Below are 23,607 nucleotides of genomic sequence, written 5' to 3'. Positions count from 1 at the left end.
CGAAGAGCCCAGATCTCAATCTCATTGAGTACGTCTGGGACCTGTTGGATCGGAGGGTGAGGGCTAGGGCCATTCCCCACAGAAATGTCCAGGAACTTACAGGTGCCTTGGTGGAAGAGTGGGGCAACATCTCACAGCAAGAACTGGCAAATCTGGTGCAGTCCATGAGGAGGAGATGCACTGCAGTACTTAATGCAGCTGGTGGCCACACCAGATACTGACTGTTACGTTTGACCCCCCTTTGTTCAGGGACACATTATTCAATTTCTGTTAGTAACATGTCTGTGTAACTTGTTCAGTTTCTTTGTTGTTGAATCTGATGTTCATACAACTATTTACACATGTTAAGTTTTCTGAAAATAAACTCAGTTTACAGTGAGAGGACATTTCTTTTTTGCTGAGTTTAGTTACTGTCCCATATACATGCACAGCACACATAATAAAAACATGAGACACAATCCACACAATCCCACACAATCAGCACACATTATAAACACACAATCCCAATCCACACAATACATTCACTAACCAAGGTACCGATTATGAACAAGAAAAATACTGCTATTTGCTGCCCTCTAGTGGTTGTTTATATAACATACCGAGTAAAACCAGACTGGCCAAACACTACCTTTAAAAATGCTTGTATTGTTACAGAATAAGAGATTTCGTATAGACACGCCACAGGTTTGTCAATATGATATAACTGCCAAATGGTCTCCAGTTATTATCAAGAGTGTCTCAGAGAGACACTACAGATTAGAGAACAGTAATATTTTTTATACAATACATATCTGGTCTGATAGTCCACATACATATTACATCAAAGTCCCTCTGGATAAGAGCGTCTGCTAAATGACTTAAATGTAAAATGTAAATATGTTGGTAATGCTTATCTTTTATATGTAGGCCCTCCATTTCAGATAAAGAAATAATTTGCTCTGAGATAATCATTATATGATATGCCAGTAAAATATTACAGACCCAGGCAGTTAGCAACCTAATATCACACTTCATTGTAAGACAGACCTAATATCATAATACTCACTGGATAGATAGCTTGGATGTCAGGCTCTGCGAGGATGTCTTTGACTGAAATCATAGTCAAATCTAGGCATCCAATAATAACACCAGTGTTGTCTGGTGTTGTCTGTGAGGTACAGAGGTAAGTAAGCCCACTGACAATATACGATTAGCCCTTCCTTTCACCAATGACACTAAACTCATTCAAAAGCCAAAAGGAACTGTAGCTTTAGATTAGTTAAACAGTTTGACAGCGAGGAAGAAAGATAAAAAACATTAAATGGCTGCTTTAGCAAATAGGTCAGTGCCGTTATAAGGATTCTGTCCCCAAATCAACAAGTTGAAATCAAAGCCAAAGTCAAATGCATTCCTGACAGTTTGGCAGGAATCAAGGCATTTTTAACTAAGATTTCACATCTAAACAGGTCAGGTGTCTGAAAATAGTCCCAATAGTTATGACTTTGAAAGATGAATGTAGGCTATTCCTCCCAAAGATAATATGTTCTGTGGTCAGATAATAAGACTAAGTCACAAAAGGTTGAAGGGAAATAAATAAAGTGACATGCATTCATTTGTCCGTTAATCACAATTTTGTTCACAGAAGATAAAAAAACACACCTGTCAAGGGACTTAAGCAATAGGCACAATCAAAATAGGCCCTAAACATAAAAAAAGAATAGGAAAGAACCTGCAAGCAATGATCTGAAAAATAAGGTCCATGTCCATGGTTGGAGTGATAGGGTTGTTGAGTCCAGAGGAGCCCTATAGAGCCATAGTCGGACTCACAAGGCCAAGGATTAGCAGGGCACCAGGAGCATCAGTCTTGACGGTGAGGGACCGGAAGAGATGCTTCTGCTTCCAGTGAGTGAAGATAATCTTTCTGTGGCTGTGTTTCTGGTGGTTGGGGCATGAGACCCCTACTAGGGGGATATAGTGGCCGGCGTACCAAGTCCCCTGGCAAACAAACATGTTTCTAGACAGCCAACATCTTCCGTTCATGCTTCTTCCGCGGTCTCTCTGAAATAAAGACAACCAGACAGACTCAAAATGACTCCTAGTTATCACGTAGTCTATTACAACTGGTGAAGTATTCAACCTAAATATGAAACCAAATCTGCTGAACATTAACCCTCATTGTAATTCAGCATGTTGACATATCTGAGGAGTCTAACCTTGACCCGGCTCTGGTTCTTCCTCAGCTGCCTCTGGGACTTCAGGCAGGGACTCATCAGGTACCTCTGGTAGGTCAAGGTCTCCCTAAACATACAAAAACAAATCAAGGTTTTAGAGAAAGGAATAATAAGAGCAAGATGAAGAAATGTGGGAGGGACTTTAGAACGTATATTTCTCTGCTCGTCTACAAAATAGAACCTTCCATGTGTATTAGAGGTCGACCGATTAATCGGAATGACCGATTAATTAGGGCCGATTTCAAGTTTTCATAACAATCGGAAATCGGTAATTTTGGACGTCGATTTTGCCGATTAAAAAATATATATATATATTCTTTTACACCTTTATTTAACTAGGCAAGTCAGTTAAGAACACATTCTTATTTTCAATGACGGCCTAGGAACAGTGGGTTAACTGCCTTTTTCAGTGGCAGAACGACAGATTTTTACCTTGTCAGCTCAGGGATTCAATCTTGCAACATTACGGTTAACTAGTCCAACGCTCTAACCACCTGCCTCACGAGGAGACGCCTGTTACGAATGCAGTAAGAAGCCTAGGTAAGTTGCTAGCTAGCATTAAACTTATCTTATAAAAAACAATCAATCATAATCACTAGTTATAACTACACATGGTTGGTGATATTACTAGTTTATCTAGCGTGTCCTGTGTTGCATATAATCGATGCAGTGCGCATTCACGAAAAAGGACTGTCGTTGCACCAACGTGTACCTAACCAGAAACATCAATGCCTTTCTTAAAATCAATACACAGAAGTATACATTTTTAAACCTGCATATTTAGCTAAAAGAAATCCAGGTTAGCAGGCAATATTAACTAGGGAAATTGTGTCACTTCTATTGCGTTCATTGCACGCAGAGTCAGGGTATATGCAACAGTTTGGGCCGCCTGGCTCATTGCGAACTAATTTGCCAGAATTTTACGTAAATATGACATAACATTGAAGGTTGTGCAATGTAACAGGAATATTTAGACTGATGGATGCCACCCGTTAGATAAAATACGGAACGGTTCCATATTTCACTGAAAGAATAAACCTTTTGCTTTCGAGATGATAGTTTCCGGATTCGACCATATTAATAACCTAGGGCTCGTATCTGTGTGTTATTATGTTATAATTAAGTCTATGATTTGGTATAATTAAGTCTAGAACATCCAATAGTCAAAGGTATATGAAATACAAATCTTATAGAGAGAAAGTCCTATAATAACTACAACCTAAAACTTCTTACCTGGGAATATTGAAGACTCATGTTAAAAGGAACCACCAGCTTTCATATGTTCTCATGTTCTGAGCAAGGAACTTAAACGTTAGCTTTTTTACATGGCACATATTGCACTTTTACTTTCTTCTCCAACACTTAGTTTTTGCATTATTTAAACCAAATTGAACATGTTTCATTATTTATTTGAGGCTAAATTGATTGTATTGATATATTATATTAAGTTAAAATAAGTGTTCATTCAGTATTGTTGTAATTGTCATTATTACCAAAAATAATAATAATTTAAAAAAAATAGCCGGCCGATTAATCGGTATCAACTTTTTTGGTCCTCCAAAAAAATCGGTATCGGCGTTGAAAAATCATAATCGGTCGACCTCTAATTTGTATGAAATAGAACATTCTATTGATAGAGAGATACTGTCCAGGTTGACAGTCTCATGATGAGATGGTTTCTGCCTTGCCAGCCAGTGTTGTTGTTGAGTAATTCAGACTGACCTGAGTGATGGCCTCCAGTTCAGCCAGTATAGCATCTTCATCCTCCTGTGTCAGGGAACCTGCCAGCATCTCATCTATTTCCTGAAGATAGATCAAAAGATACAAATAAATATCAACAAAATACAGTAATTTCAGTAAGATAGTAACGCCTCTGTAAAAAGAAACAGTGGGGACCTTACCCTCTGGTATTCAATGGCTTCTTGGGTCTCATCCATAATTCTCTCCACATCCTCGATGGACATCGCCTAATACGAAAGAACAAAACAGTAAGTACAGGGAAGCCAATGTTTTATCCATGGATTATTCATGTGGAATGCTATTTGGACTGCAGATGCAATGAAGGTAACTAAGGGCGCTTTCACATATCCCCTGTATGATGCGGATTCTGGAGCATTTAGTAGCCTGATCCACACTTTACTGCTAACAAACCCTGGCTGAAACTAACCCTGGCTGAAACTAACCCTGGCTGAAACTAACCCTGGCTGAAACTAACCCTGGCTGAAACTAACCCTGGCTGAAACTAACCCTGGCTGAAACTAACCCTGGCTGAAACTAACCCTGGCTGAAACTAACCGTGGCTGAAACTAACCGTGGCTGAAACTAACCCTGGCTGAAACTAACCCTGGCTGAAACTAACCCTGGCTGAAACTAACCCTGGCTGAAACTAACCGTGGCTGAAACTAACCGTGGCTGAAACTAACCCTGGCTGAAACTAACCCTGGCTGAAACTAACCCTGGCTGAAACTAACCCTGGCTGAAACTAACCCTGGCTGAAACTAACCCTGGCTGAAACTAACCCTGGCTGAAACTAACCCTGGCTGAAACTAACCCTGGCTGAAACTAACCCTGGCTGAAACTAACCCTGGCTGAAACTAACCCTGGCTGAAACTAACCCTGGCTGAAACTAACCCTGGCTGAAACTAACAATGCACGAGTAGCAGGTCCAACATCCAGGACAGGAGTACCAGGTATTAAGAGTCGGTAGCGCAATTCAAGTGAAACTTTGTGCCCGTTACAAGCAAGCTAGCTCGCTAACGTCATGTAGAAGGTGTGTCTGACACGTCGCATCCTGAAACGGTTATTTTCAGGTGTTGTGAAAGCTAAACTTATTCTGTAGAACTCTCACAAACGCTCCAAGAAACCGAACGGGGGTACCGAAATCCATATGTGAAACTCCCTAAGCAACCTATTTTTCTTACTGATGGCTTATGGAAAAACACATACTGTATGCTACCCATCTATGTCATAGGGAAGTTGCATAGAGAACATTTATTTTTTATTTATTTTTATTTAACCTTTATTTAACCAGGTAGGCAAATTGAGAACACGTTCTCATTTACAGTTGCGACCTGGCCAAGATAAAGCAAAGCAGTTCGACACATACAACAACACATAGTTACACATGGAGTAAAACAAACATACAGTCAATAATACAGTGAAAATAAGTCTATATACAATATGAGCAAGTGAGGTGAGATAAGGGAGGTGAAGGCAAACAAGATATATATATAAATAAAAAATATATATAAAAATGCCATGGTGGCGAAGTAAATACAATATAGCAAGTAAAAAAAATAACACTGGAATGGTTGGTTTGCAGTGGAAGAAGGTGCAAAGTAGAGATAGAAATAATGGGGTGCAAAGGAGCAAAATAAATAAATACAGTAGGTAAAGAGGTAGTTGTTTGGGCTAAATTATAGATGGGCTATGTACAGGTGCAGTAATCTATGAGCTGCTCTGACAGCTGGTGCTTAAAGCTAGTGAGGGAGATAAGTGTTTCCAGTTTCAGAGATTTTTGTAGTTCGTTCCAGTCATTGGCAGCAGAGAACTGGAAGGAGAGGCGGCCAAAGGAAGAATTGGTTTTGGGGGTGACCAGAGAGATATACCTGCTGGAGCGCGTGCTACGGGTGGGCGTTGCTATGGTGACCAGCGAGCTGAGATAAGGGGGGACTTTACCTAGCAGGGTCTTGTAGATGACCTGGAGCCAGTGGGTTTGGCGACGAGTGTGAAGCGAGGGCCAGCCAACGAGAGCGTACAGGTCGCAGTGGTGGGTAGTATTTGGGCTTTGGTGACAAAACGGATGGCACTGTGATAGACTGCATCCAATTTATTGAGTAGGGTTTTGGAGGCTATTTTGTAAATGACATCACCGAAGTCGAGGATTGGTAGGATGGTCAGTTTTACAAGGGTATGTTTGGCAGCATGAGTGAAGGATGCTTTGTTGCGGAATAGGAAGCCGATTCTAGATTTAACTTTGGATTGGAGATGCTTGGTGTGAGTCTGGAAGGAGAGTTTACAGTCTAACCAGACACCTAGGTATTTGTAGTTGTCCACATATTCTAAGTCAGAGCCGTCCAGAGTAGTGATGCTGGACAGGCGGGCAAATTTCTGCTTGAAAAAGCTAGCCTTGGCTTTTCTAACTGCCTGTGTATACTGGTTTCTAGCTTCCCTGAAAAGTTGCATATCACGGGGGCTGTTCGATGCTAATGCAGAACGCCATAGGATGTTTTTCTGTTGGTTAAGGGCAGTCAGGTCAGGAGAGAACCAAGGGCTATATCTGTTCCTGGTTCTAAATTTCTTGAATGGGGCATGCTTATTCAAGATGGTGAGGCATTTAAAAAAAATATCCAGGCATCCTCTACTGACGGGATGAGATCAATATCCTTCCAGGATACCTCGGCCAGGTCGATTAGAAAGGCCTGCTCGCTGAAGTGTTTCAGGGAGCGTTTGACAGTGATGAGTGGAGGTCGTTTGATCGCTGACCCATTACGGATACAGGCAATGAGGCAGTGATCGCTGAGATCTTGGTTGAAAACAGCAGAGGTGTATTTGGAGGGCAAGTTGGTTAGGATGATGTCTATGAGGGTACCCGTGTTTACGGAATTGGGGTGATGCCTGGTAGGTTCATTGATAATTTGTGTGAGATTGAGGGCATCAAGCTTAGATTGTAGGATGGCTGGGGTGTTAAGCATGTTCCAATTTAGGTCGCCTAGCAGCACAAGCTCTGAAGATAGATGGGGATCATTGGGGATCATGGGGATGGGGATCATACTGAGATCTCCGAAATCTTCACATACCTCATGCAATGACTTCAGGCAATCGTTTCCAACTTTAAGGCCTTCAATGACTTTCATCTCAATCTGGGCAAACTCAATGTCTTGACACTAAAGAAAACAAGATTTGAAAGCATTAGTTGAGTACAGGTGGGTATTCACTAGGAACCAAATGGAAGCAAACAGAACGAAACAGAGGGACGTATCTAAAAAAACGTTTGGTTTTGTTGCAAAGCATTTTCTGTTTAGAGTGAACATTTTCTGTTGCAAAACATTGGTTTTTTTGCTACGATGCAATACATCCCTTATTACAGTAATGAATAAATTACCATGTTATACTATTCCTGGTGGTGTGAGAGTGAATGTTTGAAAAATGTTTAAACTATTTACCATGCGCTCCAGGTTGCTAATCTGGTTTTCCGTCTTGTCTAGGAGCTGGTCCTGGTATCTCTTCTTTTTGAGCAAGAGGAGGGCCTTCCTGTTTGAAAACAAAATACAGAAAGGTTAGAAAATGCAATACAATATCCTAAATTGGAAATAACATACATACACAGTACACCAGTCAAAAGTTTGGACACACTTCTCATACATTTAAGTCATTTAGCAGACGCTCTCATCCAGAGCGACATACAAGTACATACATTTACCTTTTTTTTTGTACTGGCCCCCCGTGGGAATCGAACCCACAACCCTGGCGTTGCAAGGGCCATGCTCTACCAACTGAGCCACACGGGGCTCATTCAAGGGTTTTTCTTTATTTTTACTATTTTCTACATTGTAGAATAATAGCGAAGACATCAAAACTATGAAATAACACATATGGAATCACGTAGTAACCAAAAAAAAAAGTGTTTAATGAAAATATATTGTATATTTGAGATTCTTCAAAGTAGCCACCCTTTACCTTGACAGCTTTGCACAAAACATTAGTCTCAACATTCAACAGTAAAGAGGTGACTCCGGGATGCTGGCCTTCTAGGCAGTTGCAAAGAAAAAGTTGCAAAGAAAAAGCCATCTCTCAGACTGGCCAATAAAAAGAAAAGGTTAAGATGGGCAAAAGAACACAGATACTGGACAGAGGAACACTGCTTAGAAGGCCAGCATCCCCGAGTCCCCTCTTCACTGTTGACAATGAAACTAGAGGTCGACCGATTAATCGGACGATTTCAAGTTTTCATAAACCTGATTATGGCCGATTACATTGCATTCCACAAGGAAACTGAGGCATGCTGACCACCTGTTACACTAGTGCAGCAAGGAGCCAAGGTAAGTGGCTAGCTAGCATTAAACTTATCTTATAAAAAAAATATTCAAATATTCACTAGTTAACTACACATGGTTGATGATATTACTAGGTTAACTACCTTGTTCAACATGCATATAATCAATGCGGTGCCTGTTCATTTATCATCGAATCACAGCCTACTTCGCCAAACGGGGGAAGATTTAACGAAAGCGCATTCGCAAAAAAATAATAATATTTTTTGCATTTTTGCACTAATGTACCTAACCATTAACATCAATGCCCTTCTTAAAATCAATACACAGAAGTATATATTTTTTAAACCTGCATATTAAGTACAAATAAATATGTCAGCTGGCAATATTAACTAGGGAAATTGTGTCACTTCTCTTGCATTCATTGCACGCAGAGTCAAGGTATATGCAACAGTTTGGGCCGCCTGGCTCTTTGCAAACTAATTTGCCAGAATTGTACATAATTATGACATAACATTGAAGGTTGTGCAATGTAACAGCAATATTTAGACTTAGGGTTGCCACCCGTTCGGTTAAATATGGAACAGTTCCAGATTTCACTGAAAGAGAAAGAATAAATGTTTTTTTCTCGAAATTATAGTTTCCAGATTTTACCATATTAATGACCAACTGCTAGTCTTGCTGAGTTTATTATATTACAATTAAGTCTATAATTTGATAGAGCAGTCTGACTGAGCGGTGGTAGGCGGCAGCAGGCTCATAAGCATTCATTCAAACTTTACTGCGTTTGCCAGCAGCTCTAAGCAATGCTTAGCATAGCGCTGTTTATGACTTCAAGCCTATCAACTCCCGAGATTAGGCTGGCAATACTAAAGTACCTATTACAACATCCAATAGTCAAAGGTATATGAAATATAAATGGTATAGAGAGAAATAGTCGACGCGTCATAATTCCGATATTAACTACAACCTAAAACTTCATAATTGGGAATATTGAAAAACTGGGAATATTGAACCACCAACTTTCAAATGTTAGCTTTTTTATTTTATTTTTTACATGGCACACTGCACTTTCACTTTTCTCCAACACTGTTTTTGCATTATTTAAACCAAATTGAGCATGTTTCAATACTTATGAGACTAAAGAGATTTTATGTATTATATTAAGTTAAAATAAGTGTTCATTGAGTATTGTTGTAATTTTCATTACAAATATATATTAAAAGAAAAAAAAAGAAAGATAAAATAAATTCGCCGATTAATCGGTATCGGCTTCTTTTTTGGGTCCTCCAATAATAATCGGTATCGGCGTTGAAAAATCATAGTCGGTCAACCTCTAGTTAAGACTGGTGTTTTACGGGTACCATTTAATGAAGCTGCCAGTTGAGGACTTGTGAGGCGTCTGTTTCTCAAACTAGACACTAATGTACTTTTCCTCTTGCTCAGTTGTGCACTGGGGCCTCCCACTCTTTCATATCTGGTTAGACACAGTTTGCTCTGTTCAATGAAGGGAGTATTACAGTGTTGTACGTTAATTTCCGTTTCTTGGCAATTCCTCGCATGGAAAAGCCTTCATTTCTCAGAACAAGAATAGACTGACGAGTTTTGAGCCTTTAATCGAACCCACAAATTCTGATGTTCCAGATACTCAACTAGTCTAAAGAAGGACAGGTTTATTGCTTCTTTAAATCAGTACAACAATTTCCAGCTGTGCTAAAATAATTGCAAAAGGGTTTTCTAATGCTCAATTATTCATTTATTCATATTCATTAAAAATTGGATTTTAAACTTGGATTAGCTAACACAACATGCCATTGGAACACAGGAGTGATGGTTGCTGATAATGGGCCTCTGTACGCCTATGTAGATATTCCATTAAATCAGATGTTCCCAGCTACAATAGTCATTTAAAACATTAACAATGTCTACACTGTATTTCTGATCAATTTTATGTTAATGGATTTTTTGCTTTTCTTTAAAAAAACAAGGACATTTCCAAGTGACCCCAAACTTTTGAATGGTTATGTAGGTACAGTTGAAGTTTACATACACTGAGGTTGGAGTCATTAAAACTCGTTTTTCAACCACTTCACAAATTTCTTGTTAACAAACTATAGTTTTGGCAAGTTGGTTAGGACATCTACTTTGTGCATGACACAAGTAATGTTTCCCAAAATTGTTAACAGACAAATTATTTCACTATCACAATTCCAGTGTGTCAGAAGTTCACATACCCTAAGTTGACTGTGCTTTTAAACAGCATGGAACATTTCAGAAATTATGTCATGGCTTTAGAAGCTTCTGATAGGCTAATTGACATCATTTGAGTCAGTTGGAGGTGTACCTGTAGATGCATTTCAAGGCCTACTTTCAAACTCAGTGCCTCTTTGCTTGACATCATGGGAAAATCAAAAGAAATCAGCCATGACCCCAGGAAAAAAATTGTAGACCTCCACAAGTCTGGTTCATCCTTGGGAGCAATTTCCAAATGCCTGAAGGTACCACGTTCATCTGTACAAACAATAGTACGCAAGTATAAACACCATGGGTCCACACAGCCGTCATACCGCTCAGGAAGGAGACGCGTTCTGTCTCCTAGACATGAACATACTTTGGTGCGAAAAGTGCACATCAATCCCAGAACAGCAAAGGATCTTGTGAAGATGCTGGAGGAAACAGGTACAAAAGTATCTATATCCACAGTAAAACGAGTCTTATATCGACATAACTTGAAAGTTTGCTCAGCATGGAAGAAGCCACTGCTCCAAAACCACCATAAAAAAGCCAGACTACGGTTTGCAACTGCACATGGGGACAAAGATCGTAATTTTGGGAAAAATGTCCTCTGGTCTAAGGAAACAAAAATAGAACTGTTTGGTCATAATGACCATCGTTATGTTCGAAGGAAAAAGGGGAGGCTTGCAAGCCGAAGAACACCATCCCAACTGTGAAGCACGGGGGTGGCAGCATCATGTTGTGGGGGTGCTTTGCTGCAGGAGGGACTGGTGCACTTCACAAAATAGATGGCTTCATGAGGGAGGAAAATTCTGTGGATATATTGAAGCAATATCTCAAGACATCAGTCAGAAAGTTAAAGAGTGGTCGCAAATGGGTCTTCCAAATGGACAATGACCCAAAGCATACTTCCAAAGTTGTGGCAAAATGGCTCAAGGACAACAAAGTTAAGGTATTGGAGTGGCCATCACAAAGCCCTGACCTCAATCCTATAGAAAAGGTATGGGCAAAAGTGAAAAAGCGTGTGCCAGCAAGGAGGTCTACAAACCTGACTCAGTTACACCAGCTCTGTCAGGAGGAATGGGCCAATATTCACCCAACTTATTGTGGGAAGCTTGTGGAAGCCTACCCAAAACGTTTGACCCAAGTTATTAAACAATTTAAAGGCAACTTCTGACCCACTGCAAATGTGATGAGAAATAAAAGCTGAAATAAATCATTCACGCTACTATTATTCTGACATTTCACATTCTTAAAATAAAGTGGTGATCCTAACTGACCTAAGACAGGGAATTTTTACTAGGATTACAAGTCAGGAATTTAAACTGAGTTTAAATGTATTTGGCTAAGGTGTATGTAAACTTCCGACTTCAACTGTATGCATGTATGTATCTATGTATGCATGTATGATCATGATAGCTTTCAATCTCAAGCGCTTTAAAGCGACATTTACTTTAGGCATATGTCTTATTTATGGTGAGAGAAGGTCCTTACTCTTTCTTGCCATCTTTCAGCAGCTGCTTGGCCAGATTCCTCTCTTTTTCCAGCTGCAGAGTGATTCTCTTTTGGTACTGCTTCAACTTATCTCTCTGCTGTTTCAGTTGCTGGAATGGAGAAGACAGACATTTTAATGTGATTGAAATGAGTGGTATTCCAACAACGCTAAATCGCTTCAGTTTGCTGTCTAGCTTGCCAGTACAGTCAATTGAATTGTGTTAGCCTGGTTAGTATGGGTTGTCAGACTGCCCCTAACCTACCAGTCTGTCTTAAACAACAGTGTGAGTAACAATAGTGCTATCAGTGGTTTGCCTTCAAAATAAGTCACATTGAATATGATGCAAACGCATACAATTAGTGGAATGCTATATCTGGATGAAATACCACTGAAGGTTGGGATGTTTGAAATTCAACAAAAGACAATGTTAAATTCACATTTTTTTTATCAGTTGAAATTGCACTGTGGATGTATTAAACTTCATCATTGCATTTGGGGGCATACTTCTAGTTCACTGTACAGCCTTACCTATGGATTGTGGATCAATGAAAATGGGGTAACAGTCTACAGTAATGTTCTGTGGATGTCAATGAGTATAGAGTTTAAACAAATATTAGCATCGTAGTTCTTATTGCAGGACTTTGACTGTGGGAAATGACCGCACTATCCAGCCTACTGTGCATATTGACATGTGGGTGTCATTTGAGTAGCACGATACACCAGTGTTAAATATGCTCAATATGTAATTCTGCAGTCTAATACAGGAGAACGCTACTTGCCTGAATGCATAGGCCAACTGTAAAGTTTGGAGGAGCTGTTTTTCATGGTTGTCCTTAGGTCCAGTGAAGGGACTTTTTAACACTACAGCATACAATGACATTTTAGATGATTCGGTAGTTTGGGGAAGGCCCTTTCCTTTTTCAGCATGACAATGCCCCCGTGCACAAAGCGAGGTCCATACATTTACATTTACATTACATTTAAGTCATTTAGCAGACGCTCTTATCCAGAGCGACTTACAAATTGGTGCATTCACCTTATGATATCCAGTGGAACAACCACTTTACAATAGTGCATCTAACTATTTTAAGGGGGGGGGGGGGGGGGTTAGAAGGATACAAAAATGGTTTGTCGAGATCGGTGTGAAAAAAACTTGACTGGCCTGCACAGAGCCCTGACCTCAACCCCATCGAACACCTTTGGGATTAATTGAAATGCTGACTCCGAGCCAGGCCTAATAAGCCAACATCAGTGCCCGACCTCACTAATACTCTTGTGGCTGAATGGAACCAAGTCCCTGCAGCAATGTTCCAACATCTAATGGAACACCTTCCCAGAAAAGTGGAGGCTTTTATAGCAGCAAAGGAGGGGACAAACGCCATATTAATGCCCATGATTTGAGTGAGATGTTCGAGGAGCAGGTGTCCACATACTTTTTGTCATGTAGTGTACTTTGCAGAGCTAACATTCTAAAACGATTCCCTATCTAACTGGGTAGTGTGGGTAGAGAGCCAACTGGAACATGTTTGTAGTTAACTATAGTAACTATGTTAGCAGGCTGACTTGCTAAATAGTTGGCTAAGGCTAGCTAGCTACAGTAACGATAGGCTACTCACCAAAACGGCTCTGTCCTGCTCTGTGACTCGCGTGCGTCTCTTTCTGCCGAAAACGTTTCCCATTTTGATTCCGCATCCCCGCCACTCTGTGCAACTAAAGAGTCGACTTGTAAACAAGTCTATTTCTCAGAAGAACATTGCGTAAGCCTACAATTAGTTTGTAGATCGGTCGACTGGCTAGATATCTTATTACTTTGCTAGTTTATTTCAGCGAGGCTAATTCTAAAAACCACACCCCTAAAGTCAGGAAGTACGGCAATTAGGTATGGACAATTGAAATAGTAGGATTTTCTCGTTTGGGCAAGTCTGTCCTGCGCCTCCTTGTTCCTCTTTTGTGATTGGGTTGGCGGATCGCATCCAACTTTTATGGTGCATACACCGCCACCTACTGTACTGGAGTGTGAGGCCAGTCACAGCCTACCTACTGTGGCAAGAAAAAGTATGTGAACCCTTTGGAAATACCTGGATCTCTGCATAAATTGGTCATAAAATTTGATCTGATCTTCATCTAGGTCACAACAATAGACACAGTCTGCTTAAACTAATAACACACAAACAAGTCTACATGCGCATGTCTTTATTGAAAACACCGTGTAAACATTCACAGTGCAGGGTGGGAAAAGTATGTGAACCCTTGGATTTAATAACTGGTTGACCCTCCATTGGCAACAATAACCTCAACCAAACATTTTCTGTAGTTGCGGATCAGACCTGCACAACGGTCAGGAGGAATTTTGGACCATTCCTCTTTACAAAACTGTTTCAGTTCAGCAATATTCTTTGGATGTCTGGTGTGAACTGCTCTCGAGGTCATGCCACAGCATCTCAATCGGGTTGAAGTCAGGACTCTGACTGGGCCACTCCAGAAGGCATATTTTCATCTGTTGTTGATTTACTTCTGCGTTTTGGGTTATTGTCCTGTTGCATCATCCAACTTCTGTTGAGCTTCAACTGGCGGACAGATAGCCTAACGTTCTCCCTCAAAATGTCTTGATAAACTTGGGAATTCATTTTTCCGTCGATGATAGCAAGCTGTCCAGGCACTGAGGCAGCAAAACTCCCCCAAACCATGATGCTTCCTCCACAATCATTTACAGTTGGGATGAGGTTTTGATGTTGGTGTGCTGTACCTTTTTCCCCTCCACACAGTGTTGTTCCAAACAACTCAACTGTAGCTTCATCTGTCCACAGAATATTTTGCCAGTAGTGCTGTGGAACATCAAGGGGCACTTTTGCAAACTTCAGACATGCAGAAATTGTTTTTTTTGGACAGCAATGGCTTCTTCCGTGGTGTCCCCACATGAACAACATTCTTGTTTAGTATTTTACATATGGTAGACTCATCAACAGAGATGTTAGCATGTTCCAGAGATTTCTGTAAGTCTTTAGCTGACATTCTATGATTCTTCTGCGCTGTGCTCTTGCAGTCATCTTTGCAGGATGACCACTCCTAGGCAGAGTAGCATCAGTGCTAAACTGTCGCCATTTATAGACAACTTGTCTTACCGTGAACTGATGAACATTAAGGCTTTTAGAGATACTTTCGTAACGCTTTCCAGCTTCATGCAAGTCAACAATTCTTAAAATCGGCAGTCTTCTGAGCTCTCTTTTGTTTGAGGCATGATTCACATCAGGTAATGCTTCTTATGAATAGCAAACTCAAATTTTATGAGTGTTTTTTATAGGGCAAGGCAGTTCTAACCAACATCTCCAATCTCCTCTCATTAATTGGACTCCAGGTTAGCTGACTCCTGACTCCAATTAGCTTTTGGAGAAGTGATTAGCCTAGGGGTTCACATACTTTTTCCAACCTACACAGTAAATGTTTAAATTATGTATTCAATATAGACAAGAAAAATACAATAATCTGTGTGTTATTAGTTTAAGCACACTATGTGTGTCTATTGTTGTGACTTAGATGAAGATCAGCTCAAATTTGATAACCAATTTATGCAGAAATCCAGATAATTCCAAAGGGTTCACATAATTGAATGTACAGTGGCAAGAAAAAGTATCTTCATTGGTCCTGCTCCTTTAAGAAAGTGAAATAGAGCCCAAGACACCACTTCCCTTCCCCCCACTATACCACCCAAAACCCAACCCTATCCAGTCACTCTGACCCTTTCACACAATCTCTCAGCATCTGAAATAAAATTGTATTTGTCACATGCACCAAATACGACCTTACCATGAAATGCTTACTTACAAGCCAATAACCAACAATGCAGTTTTAAGAAAATAGTGTTAAGAAAATGGTCATTGGATGAATTGTTCAGCAGTCTTATGGCTTGGGGGTAGAAGCTGTTAAGGAGCCTTTTGGACCTAGACTTGGCGCTCCGGTACCACTTGCCATGCGGTAGTAGAGAACAGTCTATAACTTGGGTGACTCTAGTCTGGCAATTTTTTATATATCTACGTCATACAGTTCACAAAATATCAACACATGCTCCACCGTTTCCTCCACTAAACACTCATCACACAGACATGTTTCATGTCTCCCCATCATCCACAAAGTGGCATTCAAACCTGTGTGGCCAAACTGTAGTCTACTCCACACAACTTCCTCTCTCTTACATCCCATACTCCCCACCTCTTCCTTTACTGACCGATGCACGCAATAAAATTGCCTCCTCTTATTACTAGCATCCCACTCCCTTTGCCAAAGCTCGAGCCCTTTTGCCCGGATCAAGGACTTGATGTCCCTGAGGCCCAGAGGGACCTGAATATCTACCCTCTCTCATCACAGCACACTCAGCCACCACGTCGGCCTTCTCATTACCCTCCACACCCACATGGGTGGGAACCCAGCAAAAGTTTACCACCACTCCAATTCCACGAACAGCACCATCATCCCCACAAACAAGTCTCCCCTTTCCAACCTTCCCGTCTTCACACTAATAAACACTGCAGCCGAATCCGAGCAGATCACCACTCAGTGGTTTCACCTCCTCCACTCATCTCAAACCTATAATCATGGCCATCCACTCGGCCGCATACACTGACACATAATCAATTAAACACTTACTGAAATCTTGTATCCAGTGCATTCAGAAAGTATGTAGATCCCTTTATTTTTTCCACATTTTGTTACATTACAGCCTTATTCTAAAATGGATTCAACCTTTTTATTTTATCAATCTACACACAATACCTCATGTAGAAAAATAAAAACATATTTTTTAGGAATGTTTGCACACCTCTTAAAATTAAAAAACAGAAATACCTTATTTACATAAGTATTCAGACCCTTTGCTATGAGGCTCGAAATTGAGCTTGATCATCCCTTAAGATGTTTCTACAACTTGATCGGAGTTCACCTGTGGTAAATTCAATTGATTGGACATGATTTGGAAAGGCACACACCTGTCTTTATAAGGTTGCACAGTTGACAATGCATGTCAGACCAAAAACCAAGGCACGAGGTCAAAGGAATTGTCCGTAGAGCTCCGAGACAGGATTGTGTCAAGGCACAGATCTGGGAAAGGGTACCAAAACATTTCTGCAGCATTGAAGGTCCCCAAAACACAGTGGCCTCCATCATTCTTCAATGGAAGAAGTTTGGAACCACCAAGACTTCTCCTAGAGCTGGTCAAACTGAGTAATTGGGGGAGAAGGGCCTTAGAGCTCCAGAGTTCCTCTGTGGAGATGGGAGAACCTTCCAGATGGACAACCATCTCTGCAGCACTCCACCAATCAGACCTTTATGGTTGAGTGGCCAGACGGAAGCCACTCCTCAGTAATAAGGCACATGACTGCCCGCTTGGAGTTTGCCAAAAGGCACCTAAAGGACTCTCAGGCCATGAGAAACAAGATTCTCTGGTCTGATGAAACCAAGATTTAACTATTTGGCCTGAATGCCAAGCGTCACTTCTGGAGGAAACCTAGCACCATCCCTACGGTAAAGCATGGTGGTGGAAGCAACATGCTGTGGGGATGTTTTTCAGCCACATGGACTGGTAGATTAGTCAGGATCGAGGCAAAGATGAACGGAGCAAAATACTGAGAGATTCTTGATGAAAACCTGCTCCAGAGTGAAGGTTCACCTTCCAACAGGACAATGACCCTAAGCACACAGCCAATACAATGCAGGAGTGGCTTCGGGACATGTCTCTGAATGTCCTTGAGTGGCCCAGCCAGAGCTCGGACATGACCTATAAATAGCTGTGAAGCAACGCTCCCCATCCAACCTGATAGAGTTTGAGAGGACATGCGAAGAAGAATGGGAGAATCTCCACAAATACAGGTGTGCAAAGTTTGTAGCGCCATACCCAAGATGACTTGAGGCTGTAATTGCTGCCAAAGGTGCTTCAACAAAGTACTGAGTAAAGGATCTGAATACTTATGTAAATCACATGGAATAGCCTTCATTTCTCATAACAAGAATAGACTTACGAGTTTCAGAAGAAAGGTCTTTGTTTCTGGCCATTTTGAGCCTGTAATCGAACCCACAAATGCTGATGCTCCAGATACTCAACTAGTCTAAAGGCGGACAGTTTATTGCTTCTTCAATCAGAACAACAGTTTTCAGCTGTGCCAACATATTTGCAAAAGGGTTTTCTAATGATCAATTAGCCTTTTAAAATTATAAACTTTGATTAGCTAACACAACGTGCCATTGGAACACAGAATGATGGTTGCTGATAATGGGCCTCTGTACGCCTATGTAGATATTCCCTAAAAAAACTATAGACAATAGTCATTTACAACATTAGCAATGTCTATTCTGTAATTCTGATCAATTTGATGTTATTTTAATGGACAAAAAAATAGCTTTTCTTTCAAAAACAAGGACATTTCTAAGTGACCCCAAACTTTTGAACGGTAGTGTAGTTACTGCAGTCAAAACATGCTGGGACTAAGCCAAAGTGCAGTAACTTTAGTTACTGCTGTTTGCCTTGGTTTCTACTTGTATTTTGTAGTTACTGCAAATTTCACATTCCATTTCCTCTGACTGAACAACATTTGACCAGGACACATTGTCACAAGAATAAAATACAGATGCTACAGAGCCTGATTTCAGTCTTAACTCAATTTTGATCAAAAGGGTAGTTACTGCATTTTGCCTTTGTAGGGGAGATTAGTGTGTAAGCTTGTAGACTTGGGAGGATGCAGGTTTTTTTCTTGGTGGCAATGTGGCCTTTGGTTTATTTTTGTATATACAGTACTGTATGTATTTTGGTCACCATTTAGAAATAACAATAATCTGATTGGGCAGCTGCACAGTAAAATCAATGGTGTACCTTTAACTCTGACAGTGTAAAACATACACTATTTTCAGTGAACATATAAGTCCACTGTACTGGTGTTAAAATAACACTTTTGAAAGTGTTAAATATTGAACTACGCTGCAGTGTTCCCCATTTAACTCAGTGTTCAAAGGAACTCGATTGTGGTGTTTGCATAGCTCTACTGTATAGCTCCAAGTTAAGGTTGCGATCTTCTGGGTACATGCATCCGAACACCTGGTCAGAAACACATACCTCTCACATTTATGCACACATAAAATCTGGTTACAGACCATGTAGGCCTAAGACCCCTAGACATAGCGAGTGCAGCATAATCAATAAGCTTGTTATTGGTTTTGAAACATATTGTAGGGTTGAACCGTGTGTGGACATGAAGCCAGGGTTAGAGCTATGGTTAGAGTTAGGGTGTTGGTCTTCCTGGTACACTGATACAGATTTATATTGCATTGGTATAAAAATGACATTCTGTTTGGTTAAACTAGGATATTAGCACTCAAATCACACAGAATTTCAATAACTTGTTAAACAATTGACTTCCCACAAAGGTAATGGTTTTCAAAAGGAGGTTTGTTTATCGGACTCTTTTTCATTGAGATCCTCGTGGGTGACTTCAGATCTGTAACAGAAAGTGAGGGCAAGGTAGTAGTCAGTACTACAGACGTGTGGAAGTCATGTGAAGATGTTGCTGAGACAGATTACAATACAATAGAATACAATAAAAAGTATTGTCCTCTGAGAAGGACATTCAAATGTAGCCTACCTCCGGTCCATTTTAGTCCTTTTCAACATGGCATGAGCTGTGGTGACAACAAACACCAGCGCTAATATACCAGCGACCGATGACAGGCCGATGAATAGATCCCACTGGATGTCCCTGTCTGGAAAACATTTGCAAATAAGTTAGACTATCATAGTGCAGTGTACTGCCAGGAGAAGCAGGACTGAATGCAGTGGGTGTATTCTGAGTGTGTACCACTGGACACACGTGCGCACGCGCGCCTGCCCACACGCACACAAACACAAACTTTAACCTTTTGTAATTTCAGAGTCTGTATGACAAGTTGTGCTCTAATCTGTTTGTTGATACACAGCAAATTCTCAGTTTTAAATGAACACTGAAATTGTGGACCCATATAGACACTGAAAAGTTAACACACTCCTTGGTGTAAAGCTTTATTTCCCAGAGTGCCTTGCCTTTTGAGAGAATTTTTAGAGTTACCACCCATGATTATATTTGTTAGTGACAGAGACATGGTTCTTGCATTCAACCATTTTCAATCCTGTGGACTTCACCAAGTGAGATCCCAAGAGAATGTTATCAATCAAATTGTATTATTAAACACAATACATATTTCATAAGGCCTCATTTTGAGGGCCTATGCTCTAAAACATAACAATTACTTCTGTAAATGTTGAACTAACACTCTTTGGTGTAAAATAAACCCAGTGTTGGTGTTAATAACCAGAGCTAAACCAAAACCAAGCCCATCATTATCAGACTTCACAAAATGCTCTATCGCAGGTTGTTTTTATGAATTATCTGTTTCAATGTCTACATTTTTTCATTTACACGAATTAATCAATCAATCAATCTTATGCTTCTCAAATATAAATTACATACATTTTCTTAACTAATCCAATATGTTACTTTTATTTAATTCACCCTTTACTGAAACAGTTGTTCCAGTATATATGCTTTAGGTACTCTCAAATTTCAGTTTTCCCAACCCTGGCGGTCATTCTGAATGCAGTTGTGGGTAATAAAAAATTCTGAAGGTTGGATATCCCCAATATGGCTTGATTTCAACAGGAATTACACATCACTTTGCAAGCCAGCATAATGTGACAGGTTGTGTGAATAACCCAACATGTTGGGTTGTTCAGATGACCAAAACATGGGGTAATTTAATAATTTAACCATTAACTCGGGTTTTAATTGGTTTTCTTCTGGGTTCACCAAGCAGCAGGGTCTTTTTAAAGGTCATGAACGGTCAAAATCATGTTTTTCATAAAATTGGATATTCGGTTGAAACTAGATGAAAGTATGATGACCAAAGTTAGAAAAATTACTGTTGCTTCTACATTGATACAGTTATTTTTTTTGTTTGTTTTACATGTATTTAACTAGGCAAGTCAGTTAATAAGAACAAATTCTTATTGATGAAGTTTGATCATAGTTACTGGACCACTCCCCCATGTCAACCAGTTGGATTATTAAGGGGATAGGGTGACATCACCCTAATTCTAATTGTATTACACCAAAAGCAACATGATATTTTCTTACCTAGTGTAAATAAGTATTGCCTTGTAACCAACATCGGAGAAGGTGCGTTTGCGGAGGGGCGTGGTTTATATAGCTAAATAGCTACTCCACTGGTGCCAAAACTTGACTGTGGGGTGTCAACAAATATAACTAAAAGTTTATACTATTCATCTATGGCACTATTCATTTGTGCCTGGTGTTAGCTAGTTAGTGGCTAGCTAGGTCTTCAGCCAGCATGGAACAGGGGGGAGGGGGGAGGGTCATTGAAATGTTGTCATTGTCATGTTAACACATCCCAGAGATAACATGTAGTGTCGTTTTGTTAGATAAAATCCTTTTTATATCCCAAAAAGTCTGTATAGTTGGCACCATTGATTTGAGTAATCCAGTCGTTCAACTTGCAGAGAAAGGAATCCAAAAATCTACCCCTAAACTTTGTTTCAACAAGTCAAAATAAGTTTGTATTTACTCCTCAGATACCCTAAAATGTCATCAAACTATAATATTGTCACGTTCCTGACCTATTTCTGTTAGTTTGTTGTATGTGTTAGTTGGTCAGGACGTGAGTTTGGGTGGGCATTCTATGTTTTCTGTTTCTATGTTGGTTTAAGGGTTGCCTGGTATGGCTCTCAATTAGAGGCAGGTGTTTGGCGTTTCCTCTAATTGAGAGTCATATTTAGGTAGGTTGTTTCACAGTGTTCGGTGTGGGTGGTTGTCTCCTGTGTCAGTGTTTGTTGCATCATACGGGACTGTTCGGCTTGTTTGTACATCGCCATTTTTGTGTAGTCTATTTTCCCTGTTCGTGCGTTCTTCGTGTTTTATTGTAAGTTCGTATGTTCAGGTTTGTCTACGTTATTTTGTTAATTATTCAAGTGTTTTCGTTTCGTGTTTTTCCCGTCTTGTTTAATTAAAATATGTCATTTCACAACGCTGCGCCTTGGTTCAATCACTACTCCTCCTCTTTGGTTGAAGAGGAGGAGGAATACAGTTACAAATATATATTTCGGAAAGAAGTAAGTTCAATAGGAAACCAATTTTAGCAGCTGCGCAACTTCCTCATGACGCGCGAAGACACAGATTTTTCAAGACTGTGTCCTCATACAAAAACTCTTATTTCTTATTCATTGTTTAAATTCTCAAGTACCGAATAAATGGCATGTTGTATTTTATAGCAAGTGTTCCCATGGTATTACTATGTGCACTCTAGCCAACAGAGCACAGGTGGTGGAGATACATAAAAAAAAAAGTTAAATGTGTTTGCATCACATTTTCAACTCCACTGATGGTTTTCTCAACAAAAAAATTGCATTATATAGCAAGTGTGTACACTTCTGCATTGGCACATGCGCTCTAGATACAGATGCATCTGCATGCTGTTGGCTAGAGCGCACATATAGCCTACGTGATAAGATTATTGTGGACAAAAGAGCAAGATAATTTTTTTCATTTGTCAAAGAGCTGCCAAGCATCAATGATCATGTCAACAGAATAAGATCCTCGATATTTATTAGAAAGGAGCATCAAGCTCATCACCTTGCACTTTCACCACCCTGTGAAGTTCATCATAATTGATTTAATCTGTAGACTAATAACCTGCATGCTTCCCCGACGAGTTGTAGTGGGAGGACCACACAACATGTCATCGGGTGACTCCAAGTTCACTTTGATATGAGGGTTATTATATCAATATTTGCTCATAAAAGGGTTTCTTACATAGTTTCTAGCATATTTAATTTTCCAGACACAAAATGTTCCCACCTTGTCTAGCGTGTTTTATTTTGTTGTCATTTGGACATTTTTCCTGAAAAATGTGCTGTTTCCATCAAGTTTATCATATATGCATAGTCACTTTAACTATACATTCATGTACATACTACCTCAATTGGCCCGACCAACCAGTGCTCCCGCACATTGGCTAACCGGGATTTCGGCATTGTGTCCCGCCACCCATCATCCACCAACCCCTGTTTACACTACTGCTACTCTCTGTTCATCATATATGCATAGTCACTTTAACCATATCTACATGTACATTCTACCTCAATCAGCCTGACTAACCGGTGTCTGTATGTAGCCTCGCTACTTTTATAGCCTCGCTACTGTATAGCCTCACTACTGTTTTTCACTGTCTTTTAACTGTTGTTTTTATTTCTTTACTTACCATTTGTTCACCTAATACCTTTTTTGCACTATTGCTTAGTAAGCATTTCACTGTAAGGTCTACACCTGTTGTATTAGGCGCACGTGACAAATACACTTTGATTTGATGCCTGTCATGACATTTTTTATTTAACATGTACTTTACTTGCATAAAAAGGTTGCATGGAGGGCCTGCGGAGTGGCGCAGTGGTCAATAGCACTGCATTGCAGTGCTAGAGGTGTCACTACAGACCCAGGTTTGATCCCAGGTTGTGTCGCACCTGGGCGTGACCAGGAGACCCATGAGGCAGCGCAGAATTGAGGATTTGGCAGGCCGGGATGTTCTTGTTCCACCGCCCTCTGCGACTCCTTGTTGTGGGCCGGGTGCATGTACGCTGACTACGGGCACC

General features: G+C 40.3%; 2 protein-coding genes across 2 annotated transcripts in view; both read right to left on the bottom strand.

Annotated features, from left to right (window-relative positions):
* Nucleotides 1-382: 382 nt before the first annotated feature.
* Nucleotides 383-13,856, bottom strand: chmp6b (charged multivesicular body protein 6b). The gene is made up of 8 exons (XM_055931747.1): nucleotides 13,550-13,856; nucleotides 11,933-12,042; nucleotides 7,376-7,463; nucleotides 7,010-7,096; nucleotides 4,112-4,177; nucleotides 3,933-4,013; nucleotides 2,193-2,277; nucleotides 383-2,037 (listed from the first exon to the last, which is right to left on the bottom strand). Exons 1-8 carry the CDS (start codon nucleotides 13,610-13,612, stop codon nucleotides 1,994-1,996), a joined length of 624 nt encoding a protein of 207 aa, XP_055787722.1. The 5' UTR covers nucleotides 13,613-13,856; the 3' UTR covers nucleotides 383-1,993.
* A 2,748-nt stretch (nucleotides 13,857-16,604) lies between these two features.
* LOC129860870 (ectonucleotide pyrophosphatase/phosphodiesterase family member 7-like) overlaps nucleotides 16,605-23,607 on the bottom strand; it is a 28,167-nt gene continuing 21,164 nt past the window's right edge. Inside the window, exons 5-6 of the mRNA XM_055931735.1 lie at nucleotides 19,556-19,673; nucleotides 16,605-19,411 (exon numbers count right to left, since the gene is read on the bottom strand). Of these exons, the coding sequence (XP_055787710.1) occupies nucleotides 19,351-19,411; nucleotides 19,556-19,673 (179 nt within the window). The 3' untranslated portion in view covers nucleotides 16,605-19,350. The remainder of the gene's footprint in view (nucleotides 19,412-19,555; nucleotides 19,674-23,607) is intronic.

Source organism: Salvelinus fontinalis, chromosome 1 (genome assembly GCF_029448725.1).
Source record: "Salvelinus fontinalis isolate EN_2023a chromosome 1, ASM2944872v1, whole genome shotgun sequence".
NCBI lineage: Eukaryota > Metazoa > Chordata > Actinopteri > Salmoniformes > Salmonidae > Salvelinus > Salvelinus fontinalis.
This window is presented reverse-complemented; position numbering and strand designations above follow the sequence as displayed.